The sequence below is a fragment of the Natator depressus genome, chromosome 2 (genome assembly GCF_965152275.1).
Source record: "Natator depressus isolate rNatDep1 chromosome 2, rNatDep2.hap1, whole genome shotgun sequence".
NCBI lineage: Eukaryota > Metazoa > Chordata > Testudines > Cheloniidae > Natator > Natator depressus.
Window position 1 is genome coordinate 181,198,993 of NC_134235.1, and position 18,124 is coordinate 181,217,116.

At 42.3% G+C, this 18,124-nt stretch overlaps 1 protein-coding gene across 48 annotated transcripts in view; it reads left to right on the forward strand.

The window, feature by feature from the left end:
* Positions 1-18,124, forward strand: part of CLASP2 (cytoplasmic linker associated protein 2) — a 270,485-nt gene that overhangs the window by 109,734 nt on the left and 142,627 nt on the right. For all 48 annotated transcript variants that reach the window (XM_074945446.1, XM_074945461.1, XM_074945433.1 and 45 more), the window contains 2 exons: positions 7,688-7,767; positions 18,017-18,109. In XM_074945446.1, coding sequence (XP_074801547.1) covers positions 7,688-7,767; positions 18,017-18,109 — 173 coding nt within the window. The remainder of the gene's footprint in view (positions 1-7,687; positions 7,768-18,016; positions 18,110-18,124) is intronic.

Here is an 18,124-nt window from a genome sequence, read left to right on the forward strand (position 1 = left end):
CCACCACTGAGAACAGCCAAGCTCCATCCTCTTTGGAACCCCCCTTCAGGTAGTTGAAGGCTGCTATCAAATCCCCCCTCACTCTTCTCTTCTGCAGACTAAATAAGCCCAGTTCCCTTCGCCTCTCCTCATAAGTCATGTGCCCCAGCCCCCTAATCATTTTCGTTGCCCTCCGCTGGACTCGCTCCAATTTTTCTACATCCTTTCTGTAGTGGGGGCCCCAAAACTGGATGCAGTACTCCAGATGCGGCCTCACCAGTGCCGAATAGAGGGGAATAATAACTTCCCTCGATCCACTGGCAGTGCTCCTACTAGTGCAGCCCAATATGCCGTTAGCCTTCTTGGCAACAAGGGCACACTGTTGACTCATATCGAGCTTCTCATCCACTGTAATCCCCAGATCCTTTTCTGCAGAACTGCCGCTGAGCCAGTCGGTCCCCAGCCTGTAGCAGTGCATGGGATTCTTCCATCCTAAGTGCAGGACTCTGCACTTGTCCTTGTTGAACCTCAACAGATTTCTTTTGGCCCAATCCTCCAATTTGTCTAGGTCACCCTGGACCCTAACCCTACCCTTCAGCGTATCTACCTCTCCCCCCAGCTTAGTGTCATCTGCAAACTTGCTGAGGGTGAAATCCATACCATCATCCAGATCATTAATGAAAATGTTGAACAAAACTGACCCCTGGGGCACTCCGCTTGATTTTGGCTGCCAGCTAGACATCAAGCCGTTGCGACTGACAGAAACTATTTAATACGTTGGCTGTTGTGTTCTTCAACCAGTTTTTAAGTGTATTTAAGGTGTGTTAATTAGAGTGTATTGCGGTGCTAGTGAGATGAGGAAGGCATGAATTCCAGTAGCAAGGTCTCCATATGAAAGAAATAGGTACAATTTCCAAGTCAGACAAGATGGAAAAAACCATTCTCGTCATTGCTTCTGTGTGGTTGTCTAATGGCAGCTAGGAATGAAGTAATTCCTAAACTGCAAACTACTGACAAATGGCAGGCACATAAATTCAGTCAGAAGATTAGATATGCTCTTTGCCATATCTTCCTGTTGCTTCATCCCAACTGCTAGTATCACCACAGTCTTGGCCAGATGGAGCTTCAGACAGACAAAGCCTTCACTCCCATTCCAGTCTCAGACAGACACTGGGCCAGATGTTTGACAGCACTTGTTCAGTTAGGTGAGATACAGTTGGAGGGCTGGGTGTTTTCAAGGGTACTGAAAACACTGGAGCCCACACCTTACTAATCCTCTCCAAGTACATGTTGAAGAAGGGGGGCGAAATAAGATGTGGAACTACAAAACCTTTAGGGATGAAGAGCTATTGTCCAATACCACTCTCTGGCAAAGTTCATTGGCATATTTATCTCTGCATTTGGGAATTACATTTTGGATTGAACATATTTCTGATTCCAGGAACTCTGTTTTTTAGGGTGACCATTTAAGAGGGAAAAAATGAGTTAGAAGTAGTTTCAAGGACTACAGCTGCCCTAAATTCCACTACCAATTTTTGTGAGTTTTTTCAGTGACATTTTCCTATTTTAAAAAAATGATTTTTTCACGGATGCATCCATTCAAAGAGGAGATATTGAATAAAGGGGATACTGTGAAACTAATATCCAGTGGTGGTATATATGCAAATTAAAAACAAACAACTTTTTTCTCACTTTTATTACAGTACTCATAGGTATTGTAACAATAGTAAACTATTTTCAGTCAGAAGTGTGGTTTTAAATTGACTCTATGCATTTATTCAAAACAAAAATGTTACCAAAAAAGTCACTCATGGATTGACATGTCCACTGACCTTTTCTCATGTATTGAGCTCCATTTCTGAAGTCTTTAGAAGCAGCTAGAGCTATGAAGACATGATGGCAAAAATAATAGAACTCATTCCAGTACTTAGTAATGAGAGGTTCCTTTCTCTGCAGGAACTGGGGATAGCAACTCTAGAACTCCCATTTTATTTGGACTGTATTTGCTTTTGGAAGAACTCAAGAGACTCCTTCCCACTTCTTTTCACCTTTCTCCTTCTCCTCCTCTGTACTGTTGTCTTCTTCCCTCTCTTTCACTTCACAGTAGGGAGTCTCTGTCTGGGGAAGCTGTATAGCCAGCATCAGGTTGGTAGAGAATGGGCAGTCTTATCAAAGGCAGCTTTTATATAACAGAAGCACCCAATTTGTTGAGATTCTACCTTGTTTGTGGAGTCAGCAGGCATCCTTCTCACAAAAGGTTCAGAAATTCCTGCATAGCACTTGGCACATTTTTGTACACTGAGTCTTTGAAAAATAGTGTGTAAACTCAAAGCCTTCCATGTTGATGGCAGAACAGGTGAAACATACTTCAAAGGAAGAGTCCTAGAGACACACACAAGGCAAGAAATCTGGTAACTTGAAGAAGATTGCTCTTCTAGTACTGTCCAGGAAGTAAGACTTGCTTTCCTCGGCCCTGTGTCAGATCCCAAGCACCTCAGGAGCCATCTCCATTCCTAAACGACAGCCTAAATTATGCTGTCAAACCTTTATGGCAAAAGCAGGATTTGTTCCTGGTGCTTCAGCCTGCTATTCAAATGCTACCAATATGTAATTTGGGTTAGAGTTGATCCATCACTACTAGGGCTAATGAATTCCTTAAAATACCAAATGCTAAAACCCCCTTAGAGCTAGTCTACACTGGCAACGCTAAAGTGCTGCCATGGCAGTGCTTTAATGTGGCTTGTGTGGTCACAGCTCTCTCCCAGCGCTCTTAAAAAACCACCTCCATGAGGGGTGACGCTACCAGAACTAGGAGCTCGGCTCCCAGCGCTGGTGCACTGTCTACATTGGCGCTTTACAGCACTGAAACTTGCTGTGCTCAGGGGGGTGTTTTTTCACATCTTTAAGCGAGAAAGTTGCAGCGCTGTAAATTGCCATTGTAGACAAGCTCTTAAAGGCAAGGGATTCTTATTCTGAATAAACTTATTTTCCTAAATCTAAAAAAAAACAACCTCCACACACTCAGGAAGTGCAGCAAGAAATTCAAGATGCATAGGATCTCCATCTCTAGTTCTTCACTTCTGAATTAAAGAAATTGTCCATTTTCAGGCACTGAATAATCTGGAGCTAATGCTTAGAACAGGCATTCTCGTTCCCCAGTAAGAATGAAGATGACCAGCCAAGTCGCCCTGGTCTTGGGTGTGAACCAACCGCTGAGCAAAATTCAAACAAATTCCTCCAACCAGGATTACTTTCCCTGAAGGAACAAGAATGATCCAAGGAAAGCAATCAAATCAGAATGGGAGCAACCAGCAAAGGGTAGGCAAATGAATAAAGTAGTGATGAAGTTTTACTCAAATATAGCACTGTCCCTGACCTAACTTACAAAATTACATGTTGCTCTGGCAGCATCAAGCATGGAAATTATTACTCTCGGAAGGAGAATTCTTGCCAAAACAGTTTTGACTTGGTTTTCTTTTATGAGGCACCTGCTAAGTGTGTGCAAGCCTCATCAGATATTTTCTAAGTAGGGGTAATCATGATCTAGTTTGAGAATCTAAAAGAACTATTGCTGCCCCAGGACAAGCTTTTAGGCCATCCTTAATAAAATTTCAATCACAGCATAATATGTAATGAATGCCACAATGGATTCTGTCAGGTTTTCCTCCGTGGTTGTGGTTTCTAACACACTAACTAGGAGATGCTTGTGGCTCCAGGCATGAAAGAGAAACTACTTGTCTGGGTAATTAGTGAGCTCCACTCCATTTCTGGGAGGGACTCTTCTTGGGGGGAGTCCTTAGACAAAGTGGTAGGGGGGAAATTCAGGAAAAACTATTTGATATGATGTCCCCTATTACCAATACTGAACAAGGAAGAGTACAGTTCATGAATAAGAACTGTTACAATTTTCTGCCTGCACATTCTCAGGATTCAACAGAAAGACTAGACTCCCACTGGAGGAAGATCAGGAAATGTAGATATTATTAGAGGAAGGCTGAAGACAATCAGTTTTCACCCTCAATAGCCTCCAACAATTTGGCATAGCTACTGTGCTCTTAGTAAGGACCCTTCTCACAGTTGGTCCAGCATACCAGCTATTGTTATCCAGAAAAATTAAAGTGGAAATAAGAATCACAGTCATTAACCAGTCTCCAGCTCTCTTCTTAAGCTAGTAGAAAATTGCTCATCCCATTTAAAGAAAGGTGAAACTTCTTGTATCTTAATGCAGTTCTGCCAAGCACTTAATTGCAACTCATGCTAAATACAGTGATCTGATGCTTTTGTCAGCCAATAACATCATCACACCAATATTGGTCAGTAGGGTAGGACCAAGGGAACTACAGTGCACCAATAAAGTATGTAGATTTTCCAAAGGGCCTTTGACTGCCTGGCTGAAAAAGGGATGGGGCTATTTCAGGATCTCTACTGCTTTTGGGTTACAAGTAGCAAAATAATAATACTTACTTTTTATGTGTAAACTATTGAGTCTATGCTGCTTTTCTGCTCGACATCAGATATTGTCTCTGCTGTTAAAACAATATTTGTTGCATAATTCTGAAAAAGGAATGTTGATAGGAACCTTATGGAGTTACTGTTTGAAAGTGTTACTGAATAATTTTATTTTGGTAACAAACTACAGAAGCCCTCTATAAACTATGGTACCATGTGATCTTTAAAATTTTATTTCAAAAGTATAAGTAGATAAGCTCAGACAGCCTTTTGAGCACATGGTTAGATTGTTAGTTTTAGCTTGTTTCTTAAACTTTTTTTGTTTGTTTTCACTTGTGTGTGTTATTGCTGTGTATTGAAATGATCACAATTAGTCTAGTCTTTCTACATGCAGCTTTCCCTTGACTTTAGTGGGCATTGTGGAATGGCTGCAAGATCGGCCCTATATTTTGAATCTTCATAACAGGGGAATTACTTAAAATGAAAAGTTTCAGAGTAGCAGCCGTGTTGGTCTGTATTCGCAAAAAGAAAAGGACTACTTGTGGCACCTTAGAGACTAACCAATTTATTTGAGCATAAGCTTTCGTGAGCTACAGCTCACTTCATCAGATGCATACTGTGGAAAATACAGAAGATGTTTTTATACATACAGACCATGAAAAATTGGGTGTTTATCACTACAAAAGGTTTTCTCTCCCCCCACCCCACTCTCCTGCTGGTAATAGCTTATCTAAAGTGATCACTCTCCTTACAATGTGTATGATAATCAAGGTGGGCCATTTCCAGCACAAATCCAGGTTTTCTCCCCCCCCCCTGCCCCAAAACCACTCTCCTGTTGGTAATAGTTTATCTAAAGTGATCACTCTCCTTACAATGTGTATGATAATCAAGGTGGACCATTTCCAGCACAAATCCAGGTTTTCTGAGATCTTGTAGGTGTTTGTCATAAAAATGTTGGCATACTGTGGGGCCATGCGGTGTCTCTATTCAAGCCTAAGTTAATTGTATCCAATTTGCAAATTAATTCCAATTCAGCAGTCTCTCATGGCCCCACCTAATGCCCCTACTCTACTTGCGCTATATAGATGACATCTTCATCATCTGGACCCATGGAAAAGAAGCCCTTGAGGAATTCCACCATGATTTCAACAATTTCCATCCCACCATCAACCTCAGCCTGGTCCAGTCCACACATGAGATCCACTTCCTGGACACTACAGTGCTAATAAACGATGGTCACATCAACACCACCCTATACCGTAAACCCACTGACCGCTATTCCTACCTACATGCCTCCAGCTTTCGCCCTGACCACACCACACGATCCATTGTCTACAGCCAAGCTCTGCGATACAACCGCATTTGTTCCAACCCCTCAGACAGAGACAAACACCTACAAGATCTCTATCAAGCATTCTTACAACTACAGTACCCACCTGCGGAAGTGAAGAAACAGATTGACAGAGCCAGAAGAGTTCCCAGAAGTCACCGACTACAGGACAGGCCTAACAAAGAAAATAACAGAATGCCACTAGCCGTCACCTTCAGCCCCCAACTAAAATCCCTCCAACGCATTATCAAGGATCTACAACCTATCCTGAAGGACGACCCAACACTCTCACAAATCTTGGGAGACAGGCCAGTCCTTGCCTACAGACAGCCCCCCAGCCTGAAGCGAATACTCACCAGCAACCACATACCACACAACAGAACCACTAACCCAGGAACCTATCCTTGCAACAAAGCCCGTTGCCAACTGTGCCCACATATCTATTCAGGGGACACCATCACAGGGCCTAATAACATCAGCCACGCTATCAGAGGCTCGTTCACCTGCACATCTACCAATGTGATATATGCCATCATGTGCCAGCAATGCCCCTCTGCCATGTACATTGGTCAAACTGGACAGTCTCTACGTAAAAGAATAAATGGACACAAATCAGATGTCAAGAATTATAACATTCATAAACCAGTCGGAGAACGCTTCAGTCTCTCTGGTCACTCGATTTCTGATCTCAAAGTGACTATCCTTCAACAAAAAAACTTCAGACTCCAGCGAGAGACTGCTGAATTGGAATTAATTTGCAAATTGGATACAATTAACTTAGGCTTGAATAGAGACTGGGAATGGTTGATTCATTATAAAAAGTAACCTATTTCCCCTTGTTTATTCCTTCCCCCCCCCCCCCCATTCCTCAGATGTTCTTGTTAAACCCTGGATTTGTGCTGGAAATGGCCCACCTTGATTATCATACACATTGTAAGGAGAGTGATCACTTTAGATAAGCTATTACCAACAGGAGGGTGGGGTGGGAGTGGGGGACAAAACCTGGATTTGTGCTGGAAATGGCCCACCTTGATTATCATACACATTGTAAGGAGAGTGATCACTTTATATAAGCTATTACCAGCGGGAGAGTGGGGTGGGGGGGAGAGAAAACCTTTTGTAGTGATAAACACCCAATTTTTCATGGTTTGTGTGTATAAAAACATCTTCTGTATTTTCCACAGTATGCATCTGATGAAGTGAGCTGTAGCTCACGAAAGCTTATGCTCAAATAAATTGGTTAGTCTCTAAGGTGCCACAAGTACTCCTTTTCTTAGAGACTAACAAATTTACTTTAAATAGGATTTTTAAATCCACTATTAGTTTATTGTGTGATACATGTTCAAGGAAAACCTGTTTTATTTCAGTAGATAGTGGAGGCATTCTGTACTAGCATGTTGTATGGTGATGGGTATTCTAGGGATTAAATATTAGAGCAGGTTGGAAATGTTCAGGGGATTTTTTTGGCAGAAAATGTGGTTTCAGCAAAAATGAATGTTTTCACTGTAAAATGTTGACTTTTGTGGGGAAATTTTTTTTCTATGGTAAAATGGAAAAAATATTTTATATTCGGTTAACAAATTTAAATGTCTCAGTTTGAGGATGTTGAATTATTTTGTTTTGGTTGAAAATGTCAGAAATTTGACATTCCCACATCAAAATTTTTTGTAACTTAGTATTTTGTGAAAAGTTTTGGTATTTTGATTCTGTCCAGATGAAAACAGATGTTAGAATATTAAAATTTCCTATATAGTAGAAATTCCGTGTTTATCAGTTCTATGAAATTTATCACCTTGCCTTACCAGGTACTAAAGATTACACTGTAACTAAAGTTAAATATAAATTGAATATATTTGAACTGGAAAATCTTTGTAAATTTGAAATGTATTAGACAACATTAAGCAGTTTTTTGTTTTAAAATTTACATAGGTGCATCTAAAGAAGGAGGAGCTGGAGCCGTCGATGAAGATGATTTTATTAAGGCATTTACAGATGTTCCTTCTGTACAGGTAAGACATTGTCATTCGTACTCAATTTTATTTTCAGAAGAAATGTCTTATTTTTATGTGTTTTGATTTGCAATACTGTATGTCAAAAAGCCTCTTTAATCGTTAATTTTTTTCTAATTATGCTTTGTTGTCATGAAATGATCCGCCTTAGCTGGGTATTGTTAACATTTCACCTTCGAATTATTGCAAGTGCCTGCACATACATACTAAAAATGGGTGTTGGCTTCCATTATATTTTTAGGCTAGAATTAGAAGTTAGCTATAAGATTTGTTCTGCACTGAACTTTGGTATATTGGTCTGGTCTAGGGCATTAATATTATTTCTAACATAGGCAAAGGACAGTTTGTGCTGAGTGTATTAAAAAACCTAAAATAGGTTTGTTTGTATTTTTGTTAACAGCTTTCTTGTGTAATTTGAGTCATGGAGGGTTTGATTTTTAAAATAAGTTGACAAGAAGTTTGATTCACATTGCTAATTTCCTTTGTTCTTCGTGAATAGTGGATTACAATTTACCCAGACATTAACTTTAGGAATTGTTTAATACACTCATACAATGCCTGTGTTTACATATGTCTGTCATTACTTGCATTCAAAATGAACATGTAAACGTTCTGTGTCACGATCCCTATCATATGAATACAGGTACCCTCTTTTTAAAAAAAAAAAAAAAGGTGAAAATATGTATTTTGTGGATACAGCAGCTAATCATGGAAATTTTCGCTTTGGAAATAAGTGCAAATGTATAATTGAGTCCAGTTTTGCGTCCTAGTAGGATCGATTCCATCATCATTGCATTGTTCCTCGTAAATAGTGTCAAATTAGTCCTTAAGTTTTCCATTGATGGTTATTTCCTAGCCTCTCTTGGAAACTGTTTGTTTCAACTATTAGTTACTAATTAACCTTTATTTTTCCTTTTCAGGTTCAAGCCCATTGTAGTTTTACTAATCTTTACCAGTAACTGCTGAGAGAAGTGACCTTGTTCTCATTGAAGTGTTATTTTACATGTTTAATGCCGATACATGATGTGAATGAAAGACAGACATGATTTTATGGAAAATCTAGGGTTGTAACTTTATTAAATGCTGAACTAGACAAATGGTTTTAAAAAGCAAGGCTAATGTTTTCGAAGTTGGGTGTCTAAAATTTGGGACCTGAATCTAGCACACACAGACAGATTGTCGAAAGTGCTCATCTCTAACAGAACTTTTTTGAAAAGTCTTCCCTCTTACCTGAGTGCCTAAATGAGGGGTGCTGAGTTCTTTCTAATATCTGACCTTTAATTAAGTGTTCTGAATTATCAGAGTGCTGAACTATGGGTATTTGGTGCTTTTGGTGGTTGGGCCATCTGTTAAGTGCACTCTTGTTGGAAAAAAATTACCTAAACCCCCAACGTATAGTAGAACACTGAGAACTCATTGCAGGTTGTGACCACCATAAAGGATCCTCTGTATGACTGACCCACAGTGGTGTACAGTGTTCTTTCCATATGACAACACAGCTGTTTGTTAGGTTTGCTTCTGGGAATATCTGCAGGCAAAGATGCAGCTGCCCATTTTTGTGAAGGGAATAGTTTATTGCCGGTATCTCCATAACACCCTGGCCCCACCCGTAAGCAAATCTTTGCAGAATTTCAACCCTTATGCTGCAAGAGTGTTTTGTTTTTGTCCACCCCCCCACCATTTACATCTTGCTACTGCATGGATGATTTTGAATGCAAATACACCACTCTTTCTTATTAGCATTTATCCCCACTATGTTGGAAAGGGCCATGCTCTGCAGCACAGGGTGTGGTCAATCTGTATTGGTTCTATAACACTTATTATCCCAGACAGATTCTTCTAATGACTCAAGAGTATCCAAATGGTAAATATCAGAATCTAATTGAAACAGATCACCCTCTATGGGTTGTACAGGTCGGGATAGCGGTTCATGATGTTAGCATGGCAATTGAGATGGTCTCCCTGCCAAAAGACAAAAAAGTGTCATGTGTATTGACCATTTCCCACAACTGCATATTGTGACTGGAATGAGGATGCCTCTCTAAATGTAATTTGGTAGCAGGCAGACTAAATATGAATATTTTCTCCTGCAAGTGCTTGTGCACATGTATATTCTACTTCAGATGTGTGTACTCCCAGTACACTAAGAGTTGGAGAGTTTTAGGGTATATCTACACTGCAGCTGGGAGTGAGCATCCTGGCTGAGGTGGAAAGACTCCGGTTAGTGGGGCTTGTTCTAGCATGCTAAAAATAGCTGTGTGGACGTTCCGACACTGGCAGAGGCTCAGGCTAGCCACCCAGGCATGGATCCATGAGGTAAGGTAGATTTGGTTTGAGTTCAGGTGGCTAGCCAGAGTCTCCTCCAGTTCCATCATATCCTCAGAGCTATTTTTAGTGCATTAGAGTGAACCCCGCTAACACTAGTCTGTCTGCCTCAACTGGGCGGCTCACTCCCAGCTGCAGCATAGACATACCTTTAGCAAGCAGTACATGTTGGGACAGTAGTGTTAAACAAGGTTTGGTATACATAGACCTCAGCCTGTTTAGTACCGTTGCAACACTCCATTAAAAATCCTTTTAACCTTTTATTAAATATACAGAAAAGAAGGAAAAATAGTTAAAGCATTTGAAATGTAAAGCATTAAATAAAGCTTTCATTTTAACAGCATGCCCTGTTCCCTTTCCCATTAGCTGGAGATAGTCTTTAGAAGGAAAAACCCTGTTTGACAGTCTCTTTGATCAGGGGTGGGCAAAATACGGCTCCGGGCCGGATCCGGCCTGTCTAACATTTCTCTCCGGCCCGCCAGCTCTTTGGCTGCCCCCTTGTGATCTCCACGCTGCTATAAGTCCCACGGCACAGTGGGGCGCTCAGGCAGGCTGCCACACCACTCCCAGAAGTGGCAAGCTGCTGCTGATGGCATGTCTCTGCATGCCCCTGGCGGGGGGCAGGGAGGGGAGGTGGCTCCGTGCTCTATGCCAGCCCCCAGCACTGTCCTCACAAAACTGGCCAATGGGAGCTGCGGGGGCATTGCTTGTGGGCGCAGGCAGCTCATGGAGACCCGCTGCTCCCCTTCCCCCAAGGGACGCACAGAGACGTGACATGGTGCTAGCAACCAGCCACTTCCAGGAGTGGCATGGGGTCACGGCAGGCACTTAAGCGCCTCACTGTGCTGCCAGCTGGGAGCTGCCTGTGGTAAGTGCCTCCCCGCCAGAGCCTGCACCTCGCACCCCCTCTTGCACCGCAGACCCCTGCCCCTGGTCAGAACCCCCTCCTGCACCCCAATCCCCTGCCTCAGCCCGGAGCCCCCTCCTGCACCAAACTCCCTCCCAGAGCCCACACTGCTCACTCTCTCCTGCACCCCAACACTCTGCACCAGTCTGGAGCTCCCTCCTGCACCCAAACTCCCTCCCAGACCCCGCACTCCCTCCATTAATATAGTAGAAATGTGCAGCCCATGACGACTTCGTGGAGTGGTCCCTCTGCAAAAATTATTGCCCACCCATGTCTCAGCTGGTATTAAAGATGGTAGTAATAACTGTCCTTTTGGAGAAAGGAGAAGTTGAGTGAGAGAGACTGGAGCTGTTGCTGCTTTTCTAAGAGTCCAACCCTGTTTCCTAAAACACAGAACAAGACAAATGCACACAAAACGCGAGAGAAATGAACAGCAAAGCTAGACAATGCAGCCTCTGTCTCTCATGTAGTCTCACGGCTTGATCTCTCCACTAGACTTTACTGACCTTGGGCCAGGCTGTTTTGGTTCATCCTTATCCAAAGGTTGACTCCCCTTTCAGATTTGTCCACAATGTCAGCCTCCATCACCCGTTGGTTAGTTTTTGAAACAAGCACCTTTCTCCCGTGCTGCCTCTCGTGCCTGGGAAATGCTTCCCATAAGAATCTGCTAAACTTACTCATTATCCTTCATGAAAATACTTGTTAAAATTCTCCTTTGCTGAGAGGCCTACAAAAAACTTGACAACAGTTAGGTGCTGAGACCACATGATGCTGACCAATATTGTCTCGTTGTTTCATTGTACTTTCCTGTTGGTCTGTCTGTATCTCGTGTCTTATGCTTAAAACATAAGCTCTTTGGGGCAGGAACTGTTTTTTTCATTCTGTGTTGTACAGTGCTTAGCACAGTGGGGTCCTGGTCCATGACTAGGGCTCCTCGGTGCTACAGTAATACAAATAATAATGTTGATCACTCCTATATTTCTGTTCTCTAGAAGAAATTAGCTTTGTTTTTTGTTCCGTACGTCACCTAAAGAACAGTTGTAAACTCATGTATGCTTCTGTGTGAATTTTGCTGATTTTTTTTTTTACAGTGAAGCCAGGATGACTATGTTGTTAGAGCCAGTTGGAAAACAGGAATTTCATTTCACAAAGGATTTTGAAATTTTTTGTTTCAATATGGAACAAAAACAAGGCCCTTTGAACTTTTTCATGAAGAAACTTGAGAGAGCACCCATCCCTCCCTAACATTGCCTGTAGCCACCCAGGTGGTTAGGACACTCATTTTGGAGGCGAATGACCCATGTTCAGGTCCCTTCCCTTTCTGATTCGAGGCAGGGACTGGAATCTGGGGCTTGCAAATGCAGTTTCTGCCACTCCTTTGCTCCTTGAACTCGTGAAAGACAAGAGCTCCATATATGGAAGCACCTCGTGGAGCAGGCTATGAGGCTGTATTCGTATCCGGGCCAGTAGACCTCCTTTATAGTGGCCTCAGATTGCAAGCAGTGCTGCTCCGAGCATGATCTCTGGAGTAGACAGTAAGACTGTTAAGCCTCGAAATCCTCACGTGAGAGCAGGAAACATGACCATAGATATAAGGACAGATCCCCATCCAGATCTGCCTCTTAAGAAAAAGGATCCCTCCCCATCTCAGTCCAAGGGTGAGTCCTCGTGCGCAGCTCCTAGGGAGTTAGGTCTGCATAAACCTGCCATTCAGGTTTGCCTAAGAAGGCGAAGTGCGAATGAAGAAAGATCTGACCGTCCCAGTTTTGGCTTCTTCCCACAAGCCAAAAGGCGGGTACCAACCAGACCCATCTGGGAGTTCCACCTTGGGACTCCATTCAATGGTTCCGACATACTCTGTGTGGGATCCTTTGAGTACTAGACCGGGATCTCCCAATCCACTTCTCAGGGGTTCCCCAGACATCAGGGAGGACCAAAACCTTTACCTCATTTGAGGATATTTTCACTCTGTTGTATCCACAATATCCTCTTTTGTTGGTCCTGGATCTCCTTGGAGAGATCCCTACACCTGAAGAAATAACCTAGAGAGGAAGAGGATCCTCTCCTAATGTGTCCACAACTCACATCCTCCTCCCATTGGTATCGATGTCACTTCCAGTAGAGCAGAAGCCTGTTATTTCATCAAGAAAATCTGTCGTTCCAGATGATGCTTCCCTCCCACTCTGAGGAAAACAACCATAGATAGAACCCACAAGAGGTATTAGATCAGTCTGCCTCCTTCAGAATACAGCTACCCAGAGAACCACTTCCCACCAGGGAAGTCTGGCCGGCAACTCTATTCCTATTCAGTCTTCTTGCTTCCTGAACTTGTTGTCAATCACGAAAAGTCTACTTTAATGCCCACAAGATCCATAGATTTATTAGGAGCCACCTAGACTCGACTACAGTAAGAGCCTATTTCCCCATTGGGAGATTTGATGCCATTAATGATCTGATAAAGCAGGTCACTGGAGAAATTCAGGTAGGAGTTCCTTTCCTCACACCTTCACCTGAGAAGACTGTTGTTACCCCTGGGGAGCCCAGATGAACAATCATACTGCAGAAGGCACGTGGACTCTTCAGGAGACCAGGGTGCATATTAATTTACTAGAATTCAGAGCGGTCCATTGGGCCAGCAACACTTTGGATGTCACTCATCCAATCCTGGCATATCCAAGTAATGCTGGATAATATGATGACTGTCTTCTACATAAACAAGGGGGAGCAAGATCCCTCTGTGTGTAGAGATTGACTATCGGAAGCCACATAACCCTCTCAGCAGTATACCTATCATGTGCATGGAACTCACTAGCACTCAGTCTCAGTAGGCATTTTTTCACAGGCCACAAATGGGAGGTTCATGATTCTGTTCTGAACAAGATCCCCAACCAGTGGGAAACACCATTTTGGGATCTTTTCATCTTGCAAAAGTACAAGGAACTACTCCTGTATTGCGCTAGAGCAACTCTGGGCTGCAGCTCAAAGGACGATGCCCTGTTGCTACCCTGGACAGACCACCTCAGATACATTTTCCTCCCATCCCCCTAATATAGGAAGCCCTGTGGAAGAACTGGGCTTGGGTAAGCCTCGTTGTGCCCAACTGGCCGAAACAGTTCTGGTTCTTGGAACTCCTGAGATTTTCACCCCCATCCTCCCATCAACATCTGACCACTTCAAGGTCTGCTGACACAACGACAATGCTACAGTCAGGCACCCCAGCCCAGGACCACTACATCTCAAGGTGTGGTATTTGAATAGGGATCAGATGCAGAGCATACATGTTCAGTGGCAGTTCAATCCATTCTTAACCAGAGGAAGGCCTCTACCAAGAGAAGCTCTTTGACCAAATGGAAGTACTTCTCTTCTTGGTTACAACAACACCCAGCCATCTCCAGATCCTCTGGAATCCCTGTTTTTGTAGAATACCTACTTACCTGTAAGACATCAGGCCTCTCAATCAGTTCCCTTCAGGTACACCTGCAGCAATCAGAGCTTTTCATCCTCTAATTGAGGATTATCTGTACTCAGCCCATGATGACTAGATTCCTGAAGAGACTTATTAGAACTTTTCCAGCAATGGTGAAACCAACACTTCAGTGGGACCTCAACCTCATCTTTCTGGTTCTCATCAAATCTCACTTCGAACCATTAGCCACCTGTTCTTTATCCCATCTCTGGATGAAAGTTGTCTTCCTAGTCACCATCACATCAGCCAGGAGGATGAGCAAGCTGGGAGCACTCATGATAGATCCACCATCTTCCATAAAGTCTGTCTTTGCCTCCATTCCTAAAGTCATTTCAAAGTTTCACAGGTATCAGACTATTCATTTATCAGAATTTTTCCCCCAAACCACATGCCTCTGATGCAGAGAGAAGGCTTCAGTCCCTAGATGTCTGATGGCCTTTTATCTGCAAAGAACAAAAGAAATTAGAAAAACACCTAGGCTTTTTATTATCGTAGTAGAGTGATCGAGGTGTAAAGGTCTGTCTGTGCAGAGACTCTTTAAATGGATCTCAGGCTGCATGGAGGAGGTGAAAGTCCATTCAATTAGAGCTCAAGCAACCTCTGCAGCATCTCTGTAAGACGTACCTTTGCTAGATGTATGTAGGGGGGTAACCTGGAGCTCCATATATGCCTTTACAAGACATTATGCATTAGTCTAGACCGGGGTGGCCAAACTGGCTCGTGAGCTGCGTACGGCTCTTTTACAGTTAGTGTGGCTCCTCCTCTCTTCCCCCCTTCCCCCCCCCCCGCCTTTTCTGCCTACCAGACTGGGGGGGTGGGGGGAGCTTGGGGCTTCTGACAGAAATGACTGGTGCCTGTTGGGGGGGGGGGGGCATGACAATTAACAGGTTTGGCCCTCCCAATAACTTGAGTCACACACCCCCAGTTTCACCTTCCTCTTTCGCTCAGCATCCCTTCCCTTCCGCTCCCAGATGTTAGCTCTGTGTGGAAAGGTAGCGGCAAACAGCTGGGAGCTGCACGGAGGGGCCTCTGCTTTAGCTCCTTGGGGAGAGGCAGCAGCAAAAGAAGCGTCTCTCTCTGCAGCTCCCAGCTGTTTCCCGTTACCTCTACCCAAGGCAAAGCCCCCAGATTGCCAGCTCCAGTAGCTGCAGTGCAGGGAGGGGGCCTGGCAGCACATGACCCCACGTGTCCTCCTCACACATCGCCAGAGGTGGGCCTCAGCTCTCGAACTTCTGAAGATTGTCATATGCGGCTCGGAGGGTCAGCAAATTTGGCCATCCCGGTCTAGACTTCTACTACAGTAAGCGACCTCAGTTTTCAACATACTACCATTTTCCAGCAACAACAAAATTTGTCAAAAAATTATTGCAAGTTGCTTAAGAGGAACTTACTCAAAGCTCTGTCTCTGACCTACTTCCCTCTGTTGTCTGGAGAAAAACCTGAACTTCAATTTAGCATGTTTCATGAAGGTAGAAAGCAGCATGTTCTGGTTAGATCCTGGGGAGTAGAGAAGGGTATGTGAGTGTAGGGGATGGAGTAGAGCAGCGTTTCCCAAACTTTTTTAGCCATGGAACACTTTTTAGCCTATTACGGAACACTTATTATTTTGTAGTCTTTTGGTTTTCAAATAAATTGCGTTATTTATGCTCAAATATATTTTATAAAACAAAGCAAAAATACAAATTTAAAATAACTTGAACTAACAATTTCTATCTGGAAAGCGCGTATAAAGTAGTACAAAAATCAAGTGCAAGAGTCAAAATTAAATTCTAGATTCTTTCGCGGAACACCTATTCACATCATGTGGAACACAGTTTGGGAAACGCTGGAGTAGAGAAATCAGAAGGACTTCATTAACTTGGTTGTATATGAAAGTGGGTGCTTTCATCACAAAAATTTTCTTAAGCTTCTAATTTTCCTCCTTGTGAAATCTTCCTTATATGTGAACTATGGAATTGACAACATTAATTAACAAGTTGATTTTTGTTTTGTCGAGTTGTTGATTTGTTGGTCAGTCAAACTTTTTTTTTTAAAGGTGAAAAGGTAACCCAAACTGAAAATATAGGCCTTCTTCAAAATGTATTTTTAAAAAATGTAATACATGTACTAAATGCATTTATTAAAGGAATGTACAAAAGGAACATTGAAAAAAACCCAATTCTAGCTAAGCATCACTAATATACATATTCCTCACATAGATGTTACTGAGATTCTTAAAGTATTTTTCAAACAAATTGTTGGTTTTATTTGTGTCGTAGAGTGCCTAGCAATTCAGTCAGGGCTCTATATGTGTACTATATACACATAAGAAAAAGAAGTCCCTGCCCCAATATTATTTCCATAATAGAACAATTTTATATTCATCCTGGGAAATTAGATTGAAATTTAAACACAATATCATATTGACCTACTGCCTAAACATTTCACTCATGTTGAATTGTAGCTGAATCAAAAAATTAAATTACTAAAATTAGTAAGTCACTGGGGTTGGTGATTTACTTGTTCTATAGACTGAGACTGAAATCTTTCCTGAGATAAAATGTTTATTACAAAATCAATGTTAAACGTTTGTATTAGAAGGCCTTGAATGACAGTTATGTATATAAATAAAAATTTGTGCTAAAATGGACACTGCATTACAAGCTGCCTATGTGAAATTTTGTCCTTAATGTTTTCAAAATTATAGTTCAGTTGTTGTCTCTTTCCTCAGGTAAACATGGAAATATTAAGTATCAGGGGATAGCTGATACAGTGTTAGTCTGTATCCACAAAAACAACAAGGAGTCCGGTGGCACCTTAAAGTCTAACAGATTAATTTGAGCGTAAGCTTTCATGGGTAAAAACCCCACTTCTTCAGATGCATGGAGTGAAAATTACAGATGCAGACATAAATATACTGACACATGAAGAGATGAGGAGGTGTCAATTCCAGGAGAGGCAAAACTGCTTTTGTAATGAGCCAGCCACTCCCAGTCTCTATTCAGGCCCAAATTAATGGTGTTAAATTTGCAAATGAATTTTAGTTCTTCTGTTTCTCTTTTAAGTCTGTTTTGTTCAAGTATAGCTACTTTCAAATCTGTTACAGAATGTCCAGGAAGATTGAAGTGTTCTCCCACTGGTTTTTGTATGTTACCATTCCTGATGTCTGATTTGTGTCCATTTATTCTTTTACGCAGGGACTGTCATTTGCAAATTTAACACCATTAATTTGGGCTTGAATAGGGACTGGGAGTGGCTGGCTCATTACAAAAGCAGTTTTGCCTCTTCTGGAATTGACACCTCCTCATCTATTATTGGGAGTGGACTACATCCACCCTGATCAAATTGGCCCTGTCAACACTGTTTCTCCACTCATGAGGTAACTCCCTTCTCTTCATGTGTCAGTGTATTTATGTCTGCATCTGTATTTTTCACTCCATGCATCTGAAGAAGTGGGGTTTTTAGCCATGAAAGCTTATGCTCAAATAAATCTGTTAGTCTTTAAGGTGCCACCGGACTCCTTGTTGTTTTTATGGAAATATTAAGTCTACACTTTATTTGTTTTTAAACAGATCTATTCCAGTCGGGAGCTTGAAGAAACATTAAACAAAATCAGGGAAATTCTCTCAGATGATAAACATGACTGGGATCAGCGAGCCAGTGCGGTATGTTTTTTATCC